Source organism: Rhincodon typus, chromosome 28, assembly GCF_021869965.1.
Source record: "Rhincodon typus isolate 14 chromosome 28, sRhiTyp1.1, whole genome shotgun sequence".
In the NCBI taxonomy this organism is placed as follows: Eukaryota; Metazoa; Chordata; class Chondrichthyes; order Orectolobiformes; family Rhincodontidae; genus Rhincodon; species Rhincodon typus.
The window spans coordinates 29,394,155-29,415,256 of NC_063359.1; the positions used below are offsets into that span (position 1 = coordinate 29,394,155).

Here is a 21,102-nt window from a genome sequence, read left to right on the forward strand (position 1 = left end):
AATACTTCTGAATTGTCTGGATGAGTGCAGCCCTAACAACACTCAAGAAGCTTGACACCATCCAGAACAAAACAGCTCACTTGATTGGCACTACATCCTCAAGCATCCACTCTCTCCACCACTGATGCTCTGTAGCAGCAGTGTGTACTATCTACAAGATGCACTACAGAAATTCACCAAAGATCCTCAGACAGCACCTTCCAAATCCACGACCACTTTCATCTAGAAGGACAAGGGCAGCAGATATATGGGCACTCCACCACTTTCAAGTTCCTTTCTAAGCCACTCACCATCCTGACTTAGAAGTATATTTCTGTTCCTCCACTGTCACTGGGTCAAAATCCTGGAATTCCCTCCCTAATGGCATTGTTGGTCAACCCACAGCAGGTGGACTACAGCAGTTCAAGAAGGCATCTCACCACCACCTTCTTACGGGCAACTAGGGACAGACAATAAATGCTGTCCAGCCAGCAACACCCACATCCCATAAATTAATAATAAAAAAAGCTAATTACTCGATGACATTGTATGAGTAGGCCAAGTAATGTACAATCAGGCTACTTTTAATTATTTGCATTCTTATTCTTTAACACTTAATTTTTTTGAATATGGCAGAATGCAATGCCAATTTGTTACTTACATTAACAATGGCTGTGCCAGTTCTGCCAGAGCTTCTTACAATTACATTGTCATTTTTCTCAATCTGCCAATAATAGGACAAGAATGAATAAAATACTAACACAGTCCTTACAATGAAAATGGACAAAATAATGAAGCATCCTGCACCCCATGTTCAAAATTATAATTTCAATAAATGCAAACCAAAACATCTCAATCATAACTTACTTCCAGTGGTCTTGTGAATGCTTTTTCTTCATTTAGTTCAAACTTTTGAATGTGGCCAAGTCTTCTGTAGTCCACAGTTATTGACATACTAAGTTTAGTTCGCTTCATATTAATAACATATTCTGTGAGACTTTCAAGGGCTGTTACAGTGTCCTGCCATTAAAAAAAACTTGTCATTTAGAATTTAGTATAGATACTCCACAAAAACTAAACAACCCTCTGACTCAGAGCTGAAAAGAAGACAAAAAAGTCATAAGGCATAAAAAATAATTTTAAAAAAAAGCTACGCATTACAGAGTCGTACAGTAATTTGCAACACAGAAGAAGGCTATTCAGCACATGGAGACTGAAATAACTCCACAGAGGCCGGTATCCCCATTTCTAAGTCACCCTTTATTTACACATGGAAAGTCCTTGACACTGATCCAGCTCTCTCTAATCTAATGGTGATCTTGCTTTTTGTGCACCCTCTTTACAGCCGTAACTTTGTGTTCCTTTCTCTGTTCAATTACCCTATAATCCTTGTATGTTATGATCTGTCTGTACTGCAAGCAAAACAAAACTTTTCACAGTACTTCGGTACATGACAATAATAAATCAGATCGAATCAAAGCAAATCAAATTAGAGCCAGCTGTCAGAGTGAACAACACCTCTGACAGTCCTGTTTATATCTATTAGCCAGGGTTCCCTGGTTGGACCAGATTAACAGCCCTAAATGGGAACTCATTCTATGAGGTCCACCTAGCTGACCTCATTACAATCACTACATCCCTCCCCCTCTGAGTCTGAGGACATAGGCTTGTTCCTTTTCTCGTAACTCCTCCTGGGGCGTTTTAGCACTGGGTCAAGTTCCTTCAACTCTGCCCCTTGTACGGGCAGCATGTAATGCACAGTAGCTTGCCTCTTGAACCTGGAGTATCTCGGAAGAAATTCATTCTCCTCTTCAGGCGACAAAGGTGTTGAGGCGGCGACATCCACTGTGTCCATCTCAAATTCCGAGGTACCACTAACACTTGATACAGAGGGAAAGCCCGGGTTCCGGAAAAGTTGAAAAGATAGTCAAGAAGCCGGGCACATTTTGCACCCACCACATTTGCGAGTTTGCAGCTTTCATATTGCTCAGGACTGTCGCACCTACTCGAGCTTTATACATTGATGGACTTGCGTCGACCCTGCCTCTTATCCTTGCAAGCATATTCCCATGGTTCCTACACCATTCCCTAACACAAACGATCTCTCTTGCTTAGCACAGTCCTATGTCCATCCTTGATGCCGTTTCACGCACATACATTCCCCAACTCCTGGTTCAGGAAGATTAGATTTACCCTGGCGCTGGAGCTATGCATGCAGGGTGGTCCTATAATCAAATAGCAAACAGGACAGTTTGGAATCTAGTGAAGCTGTCGGCTGTTTCTTTAAACCTGCCTTCAAAGTTTGGACTGCTCTTTCTGTCAGACCATTGGATGATGGATGATACGGAGCTGTCCTTATATGATGAATACCATTCAAGTTTAGGAAATACTCAAATTCCCTGCTGGAAAACAATGGCCCATTATCTGTGTCCAACACTTATGGGAGTTCGTGTATTGCAAAAGATGCATGCAGTTTTTCTATTGTTGTCCTCATGTTTGATGAATGAACTCTATGCATGTCCAGCCACTTTGAGTGGGCATCCACAAAGACTGAGAACATTGAACCCATGAAGGACCGGCACAGTCGACGTGTAACTGAGTCTAAGGTTTATCTGTCTATTCCCACAAATGTGGGGGAGCTGCCGGTGATAATATTGTTGGCATGCTGGGCACTGCCTCACCAAAGTGGCTATTTCTGCATCCAATCCAGGCCACCAGATATAACTTCTTGCCTTTGTGATCCATCAATATTACAAATTTATGCCCATAAAGTATTGGTAGAACTTCCTGTCTCCAAATATGACCACCAAGCCTTCTTTCTCTATCTAGACGCATTTATGCTCTGCATTAGCCAAAGTCCTGGATGGATATGCTATTGGGCATTCCTCTCCACTGGGCCACTTATGAGCTAATACTACCTTGATGTCGTACGGGAAGACATCGAGTGTCAATACCAGATCTTGTTTGCGATCAACACCTTAGAGGATGATGGCTGTTTCTTCACTTTCCTGTAGGCTATGGTTTGGCTACGCAACCATTTCCGAAGCTGACTCTTTTTTAAGAGTTGATGCAAAGATGCCAGGATGGAGGCCAGGTTACGTATGAACTTTCCATAATAGTTCACCAGCCTATGGAAAGACCTGAGCTCAGGGACTGACATGGGAGCTGGGACACCTTTGCTTGTCCTCATTTTATCATCTAACAGGTGTAACCTGGTCTTGTCGACTTTGTAGTCCAGGTAGGTCACTTGGGGTGTCTGGAATACACATTCTGCCCTTCTAAAGCATATGCCTGCCTAGGAGAAACATCTAAGGACAATGTCCAAGTTCTGTAAATGCTCCTTATTGGTCGTCATCTTGATAAATGATTACCTGGGGTAGACCTTGCAAAATTTTGTCCGTCGTTCTCTGAAAAATTGCATAGGCTAACGATATAGTTTTGAATATGGTACAAACCATCATGGGTATTAATTGTAGCATACTTCTGGGAATCCTCATCTAACTGCAAATACAAGTAGGCATGGCTCATGTCCAGCTTTGTGAAGAGCAGCGGCCCCCCACCCCACTCCCGCCCCAGCCAGCTTTGTGCATAAATCCTCTATGCGAGGGATTGGGTATTTATCCAGCTGCAACAGGCAATTTACAATTTGTTTAAAATCCTCACAAATTTGAACTAATCTGTCAGGCTTCACAATTGGTATGACCAGTGCTGCCCATTCTGGAAGTTGGACTGGTTTGATGATTCCTTCGCTTTCCAACCTTTTGATTTCTGCTTCTACTTTTGTCTGTAAGGCAGTTGGCACTGGGTAGGCCTTGCAGAATTGTGGAATTGCTTCTTGGTCAACATGCAAGGTGGTCTTGCTTCCTCTGATAGTCCCTAGACTTGGCTTAAAAAATTCCGGGTATTTAATTAGCACTTCACTCAGGCAGCCATTTTCTAATCAAAAAGTGTGGAGCCAATCGAGGTGAACTTTTCTCAACCAATTTCACCCTATCAAGCTTGGGCCTGAGCCTTTTAATACAATCAGTGGTAACTGAACCAGCTGTTTCTCGTAAGAGATCCGAACCAAAGTTATACCCTGAATCTGTAAAGGTTCCCCGGTATAGGTTCTTAGTCTAGCCAAGGTCTTGTGCAAACTTAAGGATTGGACTCCAGAGTGAATTTTGTTATGGACTGGTTCTGCGATCACTGAAACAGCCACACCAGTATCAATCTCCATTACAACCGGGTGACTATTTAACCAGACGTTCATTTTGTTTGGCTCTGATTTGCATATTGCTAAGCAATTTAATTGATCCAAACCAAATCTAGGTGGACTTCCAGCATGCATTCTCCTGGATACCGGCCTATGAGTTTTCTTACTCAATTTAGGTCTAGTGGGACTCTTTTGCTGCCTCGAGACTGCATATTGGCAGCAACTACGATGGCTTGCTGCCTGGATCCTGAAGAAAATGTTAACCCTTTGGCCGAGGCTTGACTTTATTTTGGGGTTTTGCTGTGGGCTGACCGAGAGTCCCTCTGTTCAGAGTTTGTCTTGAGTGAAGCTATGCAATTGCCTTCACTCAAGTGGTGTTACCCAAGCTCAGTTGGAGTCGTGAGGGTGTCCACTTCCATTGGAATAGCCTGCAACTTAGACATTCCATTTCCTGCATTTTCCAAATGCAAAACCAGCTGTCGTACTTGTTTGAAGTGCAGTTGGTCTTCAGCTAGTAGGTGCTTTTGCATGGTTATATCATTAATCCCTTATACCAAACGGTCTCTTAGCATCTCATTAGGGGTTAAGCCAAAGTTAAATGCTTCTGCTGGTTGTATTAACCTAGTCAAGAATCCCAACACGGATGCCTCTGGTTCTTGAATTGCCAAGTAAAACTGATGGCATCTCAACGTCAGGGGAAACTTGGTGTCATAATATTCCTTAACTAAATCTGTCAACTCTTGAAAGGTTTAAGTATCTGGTGCCTCAGGGAAAGTTAGCCTCCTAATAACTGAAAAAGCTACAGGTCCATAAGCTTTCAGGAGAATTACTTGTTACTTATCATCTTCCCCAATGTTATTTTCCCAGAAAAAAAATGCATTTTTTCCACATACTGGGCCCAGTCTTCGGCAGAATCAAACGAATCAAATAGCAGCATGATGCCAGAAATGCTTACCCCTACTCAAAGATGACTGTTGTGAGCAAAGTTTTTCAGGAGTGTGCTTTGAACTAACTCCCCAGGGGCTGGTGTCCTGTCACCAAGTCACCAAGTCACCCTTTATTTATATGCATAAAGTCCTTGACACTGGTGCAACTTCCTCAGAGCCAGGTCTCAGAGTGAACCAAACCTCTGACACTCCTGTTTATATCTATCCACCAGGCCTCGCTGATTGGACCAGATTAACAGCCTCAATCAGGGAACTCATACTCTACGAGGTCCTCCTGACTGGTCTTGTTATAATCACTACAGAAACCATGATGGCTCTCTGTGGAGTAAACCAATTAGTCCAATTCTGAAGAAGGGTCTAGGCCCGAAACGTCAGCCTTCCTGCTCCTCTGATGCTGCTTGGCCTGCTATGTTCATCCAGCTCTACACCTTGTTATCTCTTTAGTCCAATTCCCATTCTATTTTCTAGGCTTGTAAGTTTATTTCCCTTAAATGCATTCACTTAATTTGCTTCTGAAATCATTGATCATCTCTACTTACACCACCCTGGTTAGCATATCCTGTTTATTCAATTGGAGGACCATTGAACAGACACCAGTGTTGTACTTAAGCCAGCTCTACAAGAGTTCAGGCAAAATTCCTGCAAAACAACTTCGATGGAATGGGCAGTGAGTCCAGTCCATGTCAAGTCCTGGGTTTTCTAACTCTCAGACAGTTAACGTTTTAGGGAGAATGAAGAGAAAAACTTCAAAAACATTCTGAAGCTCTCATTGAAGCATCACAATATTGACATTAATGACTTGGAGGAACTTGATACTAATTGTTCAGAATGGCGACAACTAGTCCCTCAACCTTGCGCACACTTTGACTTCCAATGATGAGGCACAGTGGTGGCAGAGAAGGGAAGAAAATAAACAAATTCTGCACTCTAGATTCCACTACTGCTTGGAATGTCCTGCTTCATTTGCCAAAGATCTATGCATTTGACTTGTTCAGACACAAGAAAACCTATGGCAGAAATTTGCAACCCTAAGTAGACATCAACCTCAAAATCAAAGGATAAAGGCAGAAAAGTATATTCTTTGACTCACTGAGTCGTATAATTTGCAAACCATTTAAAATCAACAGATATACTATGTTAATAAAAACAAAAGACTGTTCATTCAAGCACAACTAATTCCAACTAGTTATCTTCTTAAAAAAAAACGAGGTCTAATGTTATTGTTCCTCCTTTACTCATACACAGATCATGTAACTTTAAGATTAGGTCATATTTTTGTGAAAGGTATTGCAAGAATAAGATAAATACAATTACCTGAGTTGAAAGAAATCCTCCACCATAGCGCTGTTGTTCAGTGAGCCATTTAACAATGGGATTTCCATATCTTTTATCAGTGGAATGCAACACAGCCAGAAGAGCATATGATGTTGTTTCTACTATTCGTGCTGTTACTTCAACCGCAGAAGCTGAGTTTTCGGAAATGTCTTTCCAATATCGATGTGACGGGGGATTTCCTGATGAATAGCAAACATTAAGCCTAATTTGCAATACTTCAAAATTATCTAAGGAAGTTATTCTCTTAAATTAAAACTTGCCCAGTTTTACATTATCTCTTAAAACAAAAGTAATGGATGATCTGTTTCTCAAGGTTTGCCATCTTTGAAAGATTTATTATCTATCTTTAACTTTTTTCTAATTGTTCGCAACTTTGTATTTTTAAGTATCTTTTCCTTTACTGAATGCAGAAGGTTTGTTTTATACTTATGAAGATGAGAAGTGCCAAAGAGAAACTGGAACATCTTTTAAATTCAATTGTCTAGCATCAGCACCAAGGACTCCCAGGTAAAGTGCAATGAAGTTAGCTATATCAACCTCAAAACAGGCCCATCAGTGCACCAGTATGAATTTTTCTACTTCGATCATTATGGCCTATAATGAATGAAACTGTCAATTTTTGAGAAGTGTGAAATGGGGGAGAAAAAACACAAGTACCTCTTTTTGTTAGAGCCAAGGCAAGGCAATTACAAGGCAAGTTCAATCATTTCAAACTGTTAGCTTTGTCAATCATTTTATTTCCTCTGTTTCCACTTTTTGATTTCTCTTTTATTTTGTCCTTCTGACAGCAGTATTTCCTTGCTTCTTTTCTTGCTCAATTACCATTCTTGCTGGTCCCGTATGACTAACTGTTTTGTCATTCAATCTTCCCTGCATTCTATACCATCATAGACCTTACTTTTCTCCAGGTTTGATTCACCCTTGCCCAAAACCGATTCCATCTCTAACTCTTCCCAATTCCATCTCTAACTCTTCCCAATTCTGATCAAAGTCATTGACCTGAAATATTAACTTTATGATGACAGGCACTGGCTGATCTGCTGAGTATTTTCAGCATATACTGTTTTTATTTCAACAAGGTGTCTCCTTTGAGTTCCTTTGAAGATCTGCATGTAGATTCTTAAATTCATAATAAAATAATTACATTTATAGGGCAGAATTTAAAGCCCTCTAGCAAAGAGTTTAATGATAGGATGGGTAGGGTTGGGACCCTGCCTCCTTATCACCTTCACTCAATTAGATCTAGGACATAAAGGCTCATAGATGACCTACCAATCTGGACATTAACTGAGGACAATAAGTGAGCTTAAGGGCCTCATCCAGCTGCTGCCAGGACCCAGCTAATTTTAGGTAAGGGCAATACCACATGAGGAGTCCAAAAGTAGAACTCAGTTTGGTTTGTTTGGAGCATTCCTAGAGGGGTCTGGCATTCACTTTCTTAAATCCCCTTCCTACCTAGCCAGTCATGACCTGTTAATGTGTGGTTAATCACATTTTAAGTTTGTTAATATCTTTATTTAAGAGTAAAAGAGACAGATGGTGGCTATTAATTTTTTAAGGACATAGAAATAGGAAACATCTATGACAATGGGTGTGGAAGGAGTTGTATGATTGACCAATTCATAAACTTTACTCACAAAGAAAGGTATCTTTGTTTTCTATCTCAATAACTGACTTGGATCCAGATTGACACTAGTAGAAGAGGTCGGTTTCTTAACAGTGATGACAGGAAACTCAGTGTAGTTTACAGACAGGTGATTGTAACTGGAGTAATGTTGGAGAAGAATGACTGAAATCAAGTGCAAAGCATCAGGAAATGATTTCCCAATGTTGTTTTGTGAAGCTAAACTGTATGATCAATGGAAAAATGAAGTACATAATCAAGTCCTTTCCAAAGAAGAACATGCTATAGCATTCACATTGTTGTTTCCAACTAGAAGCAGAATCAAGTTTAAAGTATTTGCAGAGCTACAAGTTCAAAATAGACCATGAGGAAGATGTGAATAATCTATTAAAAATTATGGTCAAATGTTATAAGAATGATGACCTATTAACAGTATATGAGGCTTGGTCAGATTTTGATAAATTTAGAAAGCAGGATGGATATTCACTAGAGGAACATAGAATGGAATTTAACAGACTATATACAAGACTGCAAAAAATTATATTTGGAGATTCTTAATTCAGCACTTGCCATTAAATTGTTGGACTATGCTAAGATTTTGAACACAAATAGACTCTTGGTATTAACTGGAGTTAGATTTTCAGAAAAAAACACATATATTGAGCAAATTTTAAAAACTCCTGGGAAAACATTCATTGAGCCTTCATGTGTCAAATGTGATATTCAGCAATAGCACACAGAATGAAGGATCCAATAGTGAAAGCAATGCAAAGACTACTCAAAAGGTCAAAAGCAGCAATATGAAGGAGAACCAAAACTAAAGGGAATGAGGATAGGGATATCTCTGGCAATTATAGCAAATGACAAGAATTGAGGAATAATAACAGAAAAATAAATCCCAAGAATGGCTGAGGAAAAGTCAACAGGTGTTGGAAATGATTTGAAGTGTCATTATGCAATTAATTGCTGTAAACTGAGCAACAATGTATTCAAAATTATGCATGAAACAAAAGATTTGGAAGAAGAATACGGTGATACTGATCAGCCAGAAGGAATTACTAGTGATAGTATTAGTTACAAGAAGATTCAACCCAGTAATGATGAATATTTTAGTTGCCAACTCAATGAATTGCGCTGTTGGACAGTGAATGCATTAGCACAACGTATAGAGTGAATAGGTTAAAATCATATCTGGATTCTTTAAATAATCAGAACCACAATGAAGAAATTCGAGAGCTCTGCTTCAGGTTTGGGGATGACGATATGCTGAAATCACTAAAAGGATTGGTGATTCCCTATAAATACCTGGCGTAAACCACTTTATCAGCACAGATGTAGTCTCAAGTGAAATACTCATTCTATTGAACAGGCCATCTATGCAGCATGTCCAAATGAAACTAGATATGAACATGACAAGTCAATTGTTTCTGGGAAGAGAGTCAATTTACAGTTTACACAGTCAGGTCATTATTGTGTATTTTCTAATCAACCGGTTCCGATGCTATCACATAACTCTGGGAGAGGATGCCTTATTTTTAAATAACAATCCCTGATCCAGAGGTAGGGACAAACTTCTCTAACAGAAATATTAAGCAAGTGTTATTGGCATCAGGTGATGGAAACTTAAAGGAAATATGGCTAATTATCTTGAAACAATATCAGCAGTTTGCCCATCTGTTTTCTCATAGGTTAAAAATCCTAATAAAGGATGTAGGAGTAAGGACTAATGTGTACACTAAACTTTCAGGAGAGATCAGCAATAAATTTGAAGACATAATATAGGTGCAATGATACAACTTTGAGGGAAGTACAGCAGCAGAGGGACCTCAGGGTTCACATACAAAATTCTCTGAAGATGGCGAGGTACGTTGAAACAATTGTTGAAAAGGCTTATAGGATCCTTGGGTTTATAAATAGAGACCTAGAGTATAAAAGCAAAGAAGTGATACTATACCCTATAAATCTAGGGTGGACTACGTTTGGAGTATTGTGTCCCCGTTCTGGGCTCCTTAATAAAGGCAGGATGTTAAAGCAAAGGAGATTTACTAGAATGATAGCAAAAATGAGGGATTTTAGAAACAAAGAAAGATTAGAGAGATTGGGCTAATTCTCCTTGCAGCAGGGAAGATTAAGAGGTGTTCAAAATTATGAACAATTTTGATAGGATAAAGAAGGATAGTTTCCACCAATTGCTATGTAACTAGTAACTCGGATTCACAATTTCAACATCGTCAGCAAGACAGTTTAGAGATGAGGAGAAACTTTACTCAGAGTCGTTAGGATTTGGAATGCGCTGCCTGGGAAAATGGGAGGTGGATTCCATACGAGGCTTTAAAAGAGAGCTGGATATATATTTGAGGGCTATGTAAATAGAGATAGAGAATGGGACCAGCTGGTTAGCTCTTTTGGAAGCCAGTGCAGACAGGATGGGTTAAATGGCCTCCTTCTGTACTATAAAATCCTATGATGATTGGAGCTGGGCTACTGTATTAGAGAACTGAAGTGACATTCTAATCAGCTCCTTGTAGCACCCAAACTCCTCACACACAACACTGGCTCACAAAATGCACTGTGAAGCCAAACTTTGTGTGTAAGGATAAAAATCACAGGCAAAGTCACATATGGATGAAGTATGCATTTCATAAAGGCACAATTGTGCAGTTCAGGTTTTGTTCAGTTCAGACAAAGATCCAGCCTAGAACTATGCATATGTGCTAGTGCCTTGAGCTTGCTTTACCATTTAATAAAATCCATACTGTTGCATACCCCTGGACCTTGCTTATTAAGAATCAATTTTCCTTAAAAATATTCAAAAATTCTGCTTTCACTGCCTTTTTGGGAAGAATATTCCAAAGACTCTCCTCCACCTATGAGAAACAGTTTTACCTCATCTCAGTTCTAAATGGATGATGCCTTATTTTTAAATAACAATCCCTGGTTCTAGATTCTCCCATAAGAGGAAACATCCTCTCTACATCTACCCTCTCAACACTTCAGGATCTCTCATGTTTCAATCAAGTTACCTAAACTCCAAGGGATACAAGCCTTACCTGAGCAAACTCTCCTCATGACACATTCCAGGTATTAGTCTGGTAAACCTTCTCTTAACCACCTATTACCCAATTATACCTTTGCTTAAGTAAGGTGACTAATAAGGGGTACAATAAATACTCCAGATTTGGTTTTACCAGTGCCCTGTATAACTGAAACAACCTTCCTACGCTTGTATTCAATTCCACTTGCAATATGCAATAACATTTGATTATCTGTTCGAATTATTTACTATACTTGTATACTAATATTTTTCAATTCATGCACTAGGTCATCCAGATCACTCTGTATTCAGAGTTCTAAAATCTCTCAGCATTTAGATCATATGCTTTTTTTATTTTCATATTAAAATGGACTATTTCACATTTTGTCACATTGTACTCCATTTGTCAGATCTTTGCCCATTCACCTAAATTATTTTATGTTCTTTTTTGTAGCCGCTTTATGTCATTGCACAACTTAATTTCCTAAATATCTTTATGTTATTACTTATTTTTGTACACAGTACTCCAAGTGTTGTCTCGACAAAGCTTACTTGATCTCCTTGCTTTCGATTCCTGCATCTAGAAATGAACATCCCTGCTAGTTTGCTTTCTTTTCTGAGTTTATTCATCTGAGTCTTTACATTTTTATCTGCACCCTTGATTCTCTTTGCTCCTCTATTCCATTTAGACCAGTACTATACAAGCAGGAGGTAAATTCTTTATTTTTTCAATTAAAATGCATTACCTCACAGTTATCTACTCTGAAATTGATTTGCCATTAAATCCCCATTCTGCAAGTTTATTGATAACATGTTATTTTGTCACAAGTTTCCTTTTTATTAATGACAACCACACAATGTGTCATCCATAAATTTAGTAATTGAACTTCCAATTCCCAAGTCCAAATTATTAACAAAAATTGTAAATAGCAGTAATCCCAGTACCAACCTTTGAAACTTGAAGTCCAACTTCTTGAAATTCTCTGTTCTGCCCTTAACCCCTACTCTGTTTTCAGTTTTGTAATCAATGTAGTACTTCTTTAATCATTAGGCAAACAGTTTGAGTTCTTGCTGAATTATTTGACAGAGACATTACCCTTTACAGAAGCCTCGTACTTCAGCTTTTCCAAGGCTCGATAAGCGAAGCGAGAATTTGGGTTTCTCAATGCCAGTGCATAAGCAGTTATTGCTAAAACAAGTGTACTCTTCACATTCTCCAAATGGTGCGACAAATACTCATCAGCTTTAAGTATAGATTTGCTAACTGTCTAAAATAAATCAGATGAATATATTTAAGAATATAAAAAAAAGAGAAAACTGGTTAATTAGTCAACAAATTTTGTTTTCTAGTATCTTGACTCACTTAGCCTAATGCATTTAATTTTTTGATGTCTTTCACGATTGTCTTACTTGGTGGCTCAGTGAAAACATTAAAAATTGTTGTAATAAAGACAGCACCTGCTGACAATACTCAAGATCAGGAAACATCTGTGGAGATGATAGATTATCAACCTGAAATGCTAGCCAGGATTTTCAGTAGTGATGATAGTGAAACATTATTTCCCTACTGCTGAAGTCCAGATGTGTGCAGTTAAATGTAGAAATCCAAATGTTGCTACCAGTGCTCCTGTTTCAGATTGCTCTGTTGAAATCCTTTCATATCACATACCTTTAGAAATCACTGAACTAGTGAACTTTTACATTGTAATATCACTGGTAAACACCCTTGAAAACGACTCATTAATAAGGTGTTACTGATTTTGTTATGGAGTGGTAAATCATGACAAGTACTGGACAATCTTCATTGTCATTGTAAACCAACTTTATAATCTTAAATGTCTAATTGTTTCATTTTGAGAGAAATCTATATGCTTTAATACAATTATTTTTATATTTGATTTGATATTTCTGCGCCAGATGTGCATGCTACAATCTTCTTTCCACTATTTCTGAAATTTATTTTTAAAATGGGATGATCAAAACATTTTATTTTCTGGCTTTTTGACTCTTAGAATTCTTCAATATTGTTGGCAGCTTACCCTGTATGACATCACTGCAACTGATACTTGGAAATCCCTTTTACTTGGTGCCCGATTCAAATTAATGTCAATGATATCAACACCACTAAAAGCATTAGCTTTTTTGTGGGCAGTTTTCTTCTCAGTTAATTGTGAACACTATTGTTTCATTGCTAACTGCTGGTATCAATTTTCAGTGAAATACAATCAGTATTACAGAGATGTGTACATCAATTCACTGAATAATGCGCGATAGTATCTTGGACTTAATTATCATGAAAATCAAGAGAACCTAATAGTATGTTATACTGACATCATTTCATTCATTTTTCTTTGCTCACCTCAGTTTCACATGTGTAAAAAGCCTTTTGAATGGCAATACTTGTAAATGCTGTCAAATACATTGTTCTTTCCTTAGTTTCATTCTTTATAACCTGTAACAAAATGTCGGAAGGTATTTATCATGTAAGAAACAAACTTAATGTGTCAATATTTGCATAATGATGTTACCACATAATATCTATTCTTGTTAGAATGGTGTTCAAACTGTTTCTAGTAGGATTAATTAGGTTATTTTTTCCTATGCCCTGACTCTTAAAAAAAATCCAGGATTAAATATTGCTTGCAGGTGACCGTTTTCTGCGCAACCCTAACTGCCCTTAAGAATGTGGTTCTCCATTTATAAATTTCATTCTATAATTAAATGCAGTTTCAATCCTTCAGGTGGTCAAAGTAATGAATAAATTTCTAATGCTCTTAGATTTAATTATTGTCTATCAGTAGATTTTTAAAATTAATTTACTTGTAGGTAATTTTCTCTTCCATGTTACTCCATCTCCTGAAGTAGATGTGAATCTTGCTGCAGTTCCATGTACGTTACCAGCCCTTCACAACGTCCAAAGAGGCAATTTTTATATGCATGCATATAATATTAACAGAACTATGGATAAGAGTAAAGTCTCATCCTATTTTCATTTGAGGCATATCCACAACACAGCAAGTGTAACAGAAATAGATTTCTGAAGTTACAATAGACTGTCTCTTTAAAAAAAAACTAAACTACAGCCTGCAAACTACATATTTATTAAGACTGAGCACAACACCAATAGAGTCAAACCCAAATATCATCTTCTGGCAAGTGAAGTCAACTTCCATGATTTTTCATAAAGGTGCTTAAGTTGTAATGGGGTGGGATTTTCTTGCCTCTGTCCCTTATTTGGCTAATTTTTATGGAATTAAATCTGCAGCCTTCTAATTGTACAGTACAGTATATTGAATATTGCATTTCTTACAAGGCCATTCAGTAGAGCAATGCTTTAGATACTGTCAGATATGTTGCTGAAGCTTCATGTTTTGCAAGCATCAGACAAAACACAAGGATATTTCTTTAGAGATAGTAGGAACTGCAGATGCTGGAATCTGAGATAACAAGGTGTAGAGCTGGATGAACACAGCAGGCCAAGCAGCATCAGAGGAGCAGGAAGGCTGACGGTTCGGGCCTAGACCCTTCTTCAGAAATGGGGGAGGGGAAGGGGGTTCTGAAATAAATAGGGAGAGAGGGGGAGGCAGATAGAAAATGGATAGGGGAGAAGATAGGCGGAGAGGAGACAGACAGCTCAAAGAGGCGGGGATGGAGCCAGTAAAGGTGAGTGTAGGTGGGGAGCTAGGGAGGAGATAGGTCAGTCCAGGGAGGACAGACAGGTCAAGGGGGCAGGATGAGGTTAGTCGGTAGGAGATGGGGGTGCGGCTTGAGGTGGGAGGAGGGGATAGGTGGGAGGAAGGACAGGTTAGGGAGGCGGGGACGAGCTGGACTGGTTTTGGGATGCAGTAGGGGGAGGGGAGATTTTGAAGCTTGCGAAGTCCACATTGATACCATTGGGCTACAGGGTTCCCAAGCAGAATATGAGGTGCTGTTCCTGCAAACTTCGGGTAGCATCGTTGTGGCACTGCAGGAGTATAGGATATTTCTTTAGTTGGTCATAACTGGCAAAGTACAGACTGCATTCAACCACCCTTGTATAACCCAAAACAAAATGTCTCCTGTTAGATGTGATTCTGCAATTGAGCATGACTTGGTCAAGAATCCTGAATATCCTAATAGGGGCACTAACAACCAATTTAAGAGAATCAGTCAAGCATGTAGTGTGGCTCATTTACGCTTGCTAGAAGACAACTATATTTACATGCAGGGACCTGTTCTCTGCAACCAGAAGGAATATAGGAACAGAAAGGTGGCATGGTAGATCAGTGGTTAGCACTGCTGCCTCACAGTGCCAGGGACCTGGGTTTGATTCCAACCCCAAGTGACTGTTTGTATGGAACTTGCACATTCTCCCTGTGTCTGCGTGGGTTTCCGCCAGGTGCTTTGGTTTCCTCCCACAGTCCAAAGATGTGTAGGTTAGGTGGGTTAGCCATGCTAAATTGTCCCATAGCGTTCACGGATGTGCAGGATAGTTGGGTTAGCCATGGGAAATGCAGGGTTATGGGGATAGGGAGGGGATGATGGGGTTTGCTCTTTGGAGGGTTGGTGCAGACTCGATGGGCCAAATGAACTTTCCACACTGTATTCTATGATTCTATATGTTCGTGCTTTGTGCCCTTTTTAAATTAACTGAGAATCTGTGGTCCCCTGTTGCTTTCTCCCTGGCATTGGCCAAACAGTGTGAACTTACAATTAGCACCTTATTCTTTCAAAATATAAGTTGTTGTGACAGTTTGTTTGAAACTTGGTATTCTTGCAGTTATCGTAATGAGTGCCAGACAAAACATTTCCATAAGTATCTCTCTTAAGTAATATTCAACTTCTGTAACATCAAGCGGCTGTTAATATTTTTGGACTTTAACAACTGCAACACAGATTTCAAAGTTAAAATACTTCAATGATCATGTTGTTCCCTTTCGAGTATTTAAAATTCAAATAAAATCAGTTTTATAATGTTACTGATATTAAAAACTGCTGCGGATAATGAGTGAAATTTCAACTTCAAATAGTTCAGAAACAGCCTCGAAATACATAAACTAACCTGAAATCGCAAAGGCACGTAATTGGAGAGCTCTTGAAATGATCCATCAGAGTTCTGACAATTAGAGATAAGCCAAATAATTGTACTGCACATTGATTGTTCATCCATCGTTAGGTAGTCATTGACTTGTGCAAACACCCTCAGTACAAAGGCTGTTAGCCTGGAAATGAGGTAACATGCGCTGTTATTTTTCTTTTGGTGAAAGCAAAATATAAATGTTTCATCCCTTCCTTGCGGAGCCCAGAAAGATACAAAACAATCCTATCACAACATAGTACTAATGGGATTCCTTTCCTATTAACTATTATTTGGGATTCATTCACATTATCTGCATTGTAGTCTTGAAGTGAAAATTGCCCATTAAAAAAGTAGGATACAAGTTACCACTTAAATTATTTATTAAGTTTGAAATAATCTTAAAAACAATGCAATCTACATCACAGGAAGAGGCCCTTTGATCCATCCTGCCAGTACTGGCTCTTTTAAAAATGAGGGAAGGGAACAAGAATTCCAGTTCTCTTCATCCCTATCCATAACCTGTAACCCATTTTTTTAACCACCTTTACCAACAATTTGTGGATATGGACACCAAAGTATCCATACACATCTAAAATCATACAATTGTCATCATACAATTTATAAAATACTTTCACTTAATATTAGTCCTCCAAAAAGGCATCACTTCATACTTTTCCACATTGAACTCCAACTGCCATGCTAATGCACAATTCACTACATGGAAGTCTACAAGTACCTTGATCACAAATTATTACATGACCTAGTTTGTATCTTCTGTGAACTGTATATTGCTGTTTGCTACATCCAGATTCTGTCTTTTTTGCAAGCATCGAAGAATAATGGAACCAGAACTTACCCTTGGGAAGTTTCCAGGGTGAAAAACATTTATCCTGCTTCTGATTACTGAACCTATTCCATACCCATATTGTTATTTTCTCCTCTATGACATATTATCATATGTCTTAAAGAATAACAAGCATAAATTCTGGTGTGATGCAATGCTTGTACACTGATGAGTTCACTGTTTCATGAGTAAGCTCATCAACATTCCGCATAGAATACAATCTGCATTAATGCAATTAGCATTATTGCATTAAGCCATTGCACCAGTTCATAACAGTAGAGGGAAATGCCGACAGAAAATATAAAACTAAAATGCCTTTACATACAATAAAGCAAAATACCGCAGGTGCTGGAAATCTAAATAAGAACAAACAATGATTGAAATAATCAGCAATTAAGCAGCATCTGACTAAAATGCCATTGACCTAAAACACTAACTCTGCCTCCCTCTGCATGAGCTGCTAAGTATTTCAAGCATTTTCTGTTTTTATATGCTTTCATTTATCACAGATTATCTCATCCGTCCTTTATCATGAATGTTTTTTACCCAGGTGTTTTATATTGGTTCCCATTTCAGTTTCTCCTTTTTTTTTACACTACAGTTCATTAATTTCCTTTAGTTCCTTTATCTTTTTGTTTTACAGTACAGTTTTACTACCATCTTGCCAAAATGTTAATAATTGCTCAGTCCCAACAGCAGAGTGGAACACAACTACAAAGACAGTGTGATATGTATGCATCAACGGATATTGTGAAATTAATCACTTACCTACACAGCGCTTAAAGGATCAAAATTTAAAACAGTTTTTAATATATCACAGCAACCTCTTCTGAAATTAGTATGCTACACAACTTCACTATGCTACCCAGGGTGTGCATCAGACAATAAAATCCTTAGCTTCTCTTAGATGAAACTCCAAGTCTGGATATTTCATGATCCTAATATCTTATACAGATGACATTTATGCCACAATAATTTTACATCTATGTTGTTTTATTCACAATTTTATTTTCTTATTATTGGTTTTTATGACTTAAACCACCAATTGATAATCTTAATTTTGACTAGATATTTTCCCACAACAAAACTTTAAAGGCTGAATAACTTTTGTAAAATAGAATTACTGTTGTTCCCAAAAATTATTCTCAGAATTGAATATTCAGATAACTAGACACACTGGAATAAATTGATGTGCACTATATAACTGAAAGTGAAAGGAACATTCTTGGACAATAATAATATCATAAACCATGATATGTGTTTTTAGTTTTATCAGACTCATTATGTTTTATCAAACAATAACTAAATTTTATCCTGACAATTAGTATGATTAAAACACCAATTCTCCCTTTTGGGAAAATCAGTTGTTTTCCTCAGCACAACTTACCAGGTACTGCCTTCTCGATCCTTCCACATGCTATACGAATAGACATTTTTAGTCCGGAAGGACATAATACTTGTAATGCCTATACAAAGTCAAAAGTTAGATTTTAACAGCTGTCCAACAAAAAAAAGTGCTCTATTATTCATGTGAACATTACATTCTTGGGCAGAAACTAATGAACCCACGCCCTTAAAGGCGGCAGAAACTAGTTCTAGACACCTTCTGGAAATGCTGCAGTACATGTGGTGTAGTTACACATACACTGAATTTATCCCAAGTATGGACAGATTTTCTAATGAGGAGAGGTTGAGTAGGTTGGGCCTGTACTCACTGGACTTGAAAAGAATGAGGGAAACATATAATATTCTTTTGGGGCCTTGACAGAGTAGTTGCTGAGAAGTTATTTCCATTTGTGGGAAGGCCTAGGATCAGAAGGCATAATCTGAGTAAGGGGTTGCTCAGTTAAGACAGAGGTGATGAGGAATTTCTTCTAGGGTAGAGAATCTGTGGAATTCTTTATCACAGAGACTGTTGAGGCTGGGTTGTTAAGTACATTCAAGGCCAAGATAGATTTTTAGTCAGTAAGGGAATCAAGGGCTATGAGGTAAAGGCAGGAAATTAGTATTGAGGATTATAAGATCAGTCGTGATTTCATTGAATGGCAGAGCAGATTCGATGGGCCAATGGCCTACTTCTGTTTCTGCTTTTTATGGTTTTTCCTGAGATAAGGATGAATGAAGACCACAAATAACTGAAAGGTCGTGCTGAAATTTGTACTGTATTAGCCTACAACATCCAAATAGAAGACATTCTATTCTTACATCTGTCTCAATTTCATGTGAACTTTTAGTAGATAATCATTGACGATCCCAAGTGCATATTTTCGTCTGCTACAAGTATCAAATATATCTTGTATTAAACTTTTTTAGATATTTTCTCTGAGTGCTCTACACGTGCAAATTATCACTGCTGTTGAGTTGCTTGCCCATAGCCACAACACAGTACTTCTTACATTAAATAATTGCCATTTATAAATTCATTCAATTAATTTTCCTTTCAGATCATGAACTTTTTTAGTGCGAACCCTTGCACACTTTAATATCATTCATGAATTAATAACATAAATGAATTCCTCCTGAAGGTGAGGAAGACAAATGAAAGGTAAAGAACTGATTCACGAGGAATTGCATTCTGCCCAATCTGTGAATAAACACTCCATTTGCACAAATTCAAACAAACCTCAATCTATTCAATTGCTTCTCAATAATGTCACTACGTTTTTGCAACCATTGAAAATAAACCAAAGATTATTTATTCGTAAAAATGTCAATTATAGATTAATACATTACACACCATCTTTCATTTGTTTCTTCATGTTCAGCTGAATCTTCAACCTGTTTGGTCCCATCACATTCCAATTATTGGTTCTCTCCAAATAGTTATAAATAAAGTAAATTGGTGCCACATTCATTAGCTCTGATTCAGCAGAGCCACGAGGTAGATTAGTAAGCTTGTGAACTCCTTCAGGATCCAAAGCTATGGACATTGATTCACCAATTATGTCACCTGCCAGAGTTCAAGACAATACTTCAGTATAACTGACAAATGCGTGAAGAAAAACAATATGCATATGAAAGAGAAAGATAAATTGAATACTTGAAGTTTAGCTCATTATAAACTGAGTTTCAGATTAAAGTCCCTGGTTTATAGCAGACGGTTTGGGGTAGAATTATATACCCATACACAACACCTTATTGCTGGACATTAGGACTGACCAAGGCCCCAGAAATCTGCAGTACCAGCTTGACTGAACAGATCAGGTAACAATATTGAAAGCTACTAAACTGTTTTGATAGCCCAATGTAAATGCCTTTGATTTGGGAATAAAGGCAACAATTATGGAGATTCTGCTGCCATAATCTTGAACGCTTATGTAATTCACAAGCATACAACAACAAAATAAGTCAAGAGACTTGAAACCTGTGTTTGTGGATTTCCAAAGGAATTTACAGCAGAACCTGCTGGAATATTTTCCACAAATATGCTCTGGAAAAGGATGATTACAGTGAAAAGGAAAAATATTCAATGAACATTAAGATTTATATTCACAGCTCTGTTCACTGACATTTTATGTCAGGGTAAACAAAAATTATACATCATATGACCAAAACTATCAATTATTACATTGTCCTCCAGTAAACAGCTTTCAAACATTGGTAAGGGGGTTCATTCATGGATTGTGGCTGTTTGAAATCATTGGTTTTGGTAGAGCTGGATATTGTAAACATATGTTTAGAAATTAACTCCATCAGACCTTAAATCTTCACTTAGGTGGTGAAAATGAAATAAACCAAGATTGAAACACAGCATATGCCAAAGCTGACTACTTGTGCAGTTGGGAAGAAGCCATTGAAGGTAATGTTACAGTGCTGACGCTACATGTATAAGCTAAACGTGGCCTATAGTTATATGACAGAATGTCTGTAATAATTTGAAACTAAGATGGTTCCCCCTTTCTTTTCTCTCTTTAGCAAATAAATTATGATATGCTAGCTGCATAGTGTAATACTGTAATGGTACAGTCAAGAATAAGCCCTTACCACATGTGAAATTGTACGTGTAGATTGTCTTCACACTCTGGTGCGGCTCAATATGAGCTTCAGTAAATACAAATCCTTCTTTCTTGTTCTATAAATCATTG

At 38.1% G+C, this 21,102-nt stretch overlaps 1 protein-coding gene across 1 annotated transcript in view; it reads right to left on the bottom strand.

Moving 5' to 3' along the window:
• Nucleotides 1-21,102, bottom strand: part of c5 (complement component 5) — a 106,483-nt gene that overhangs the window by 23,013 nt on the left and 62,368 nt on the right. The window contains exons 24-31 of the mRNA XM_020514981.2: nt 19,755-19,967; nt 18,405-18,483; nt 16,156-16,315; nt 13,474-13,566; nt 12,211-12,382; nt 6,436-6,635; nt 847-999; nt 641-703 (exon numbers count right to left, since the gene is read on the bottom strand). Coding sequence (XP_020370570.2) covers nt 641-703; nt 847-999; nt 6,436-6,635; nt 12,211-12,382; nt 13,474-13,566; nt 16,156-16,315; nt 18,405-18,483; nt 19,755-19,967 — 1,133 coding nt within the window. The remainder of the gene's footprint in view (nt 1-640; nt 704-846; nt 1,000-6,435; nt 6,636-12,210; nt 12,383-13,473; nt 13,567-16,155; nt 16,316-18,404; nt 18,484-19,754; nt 19,968-21,102) is intronic.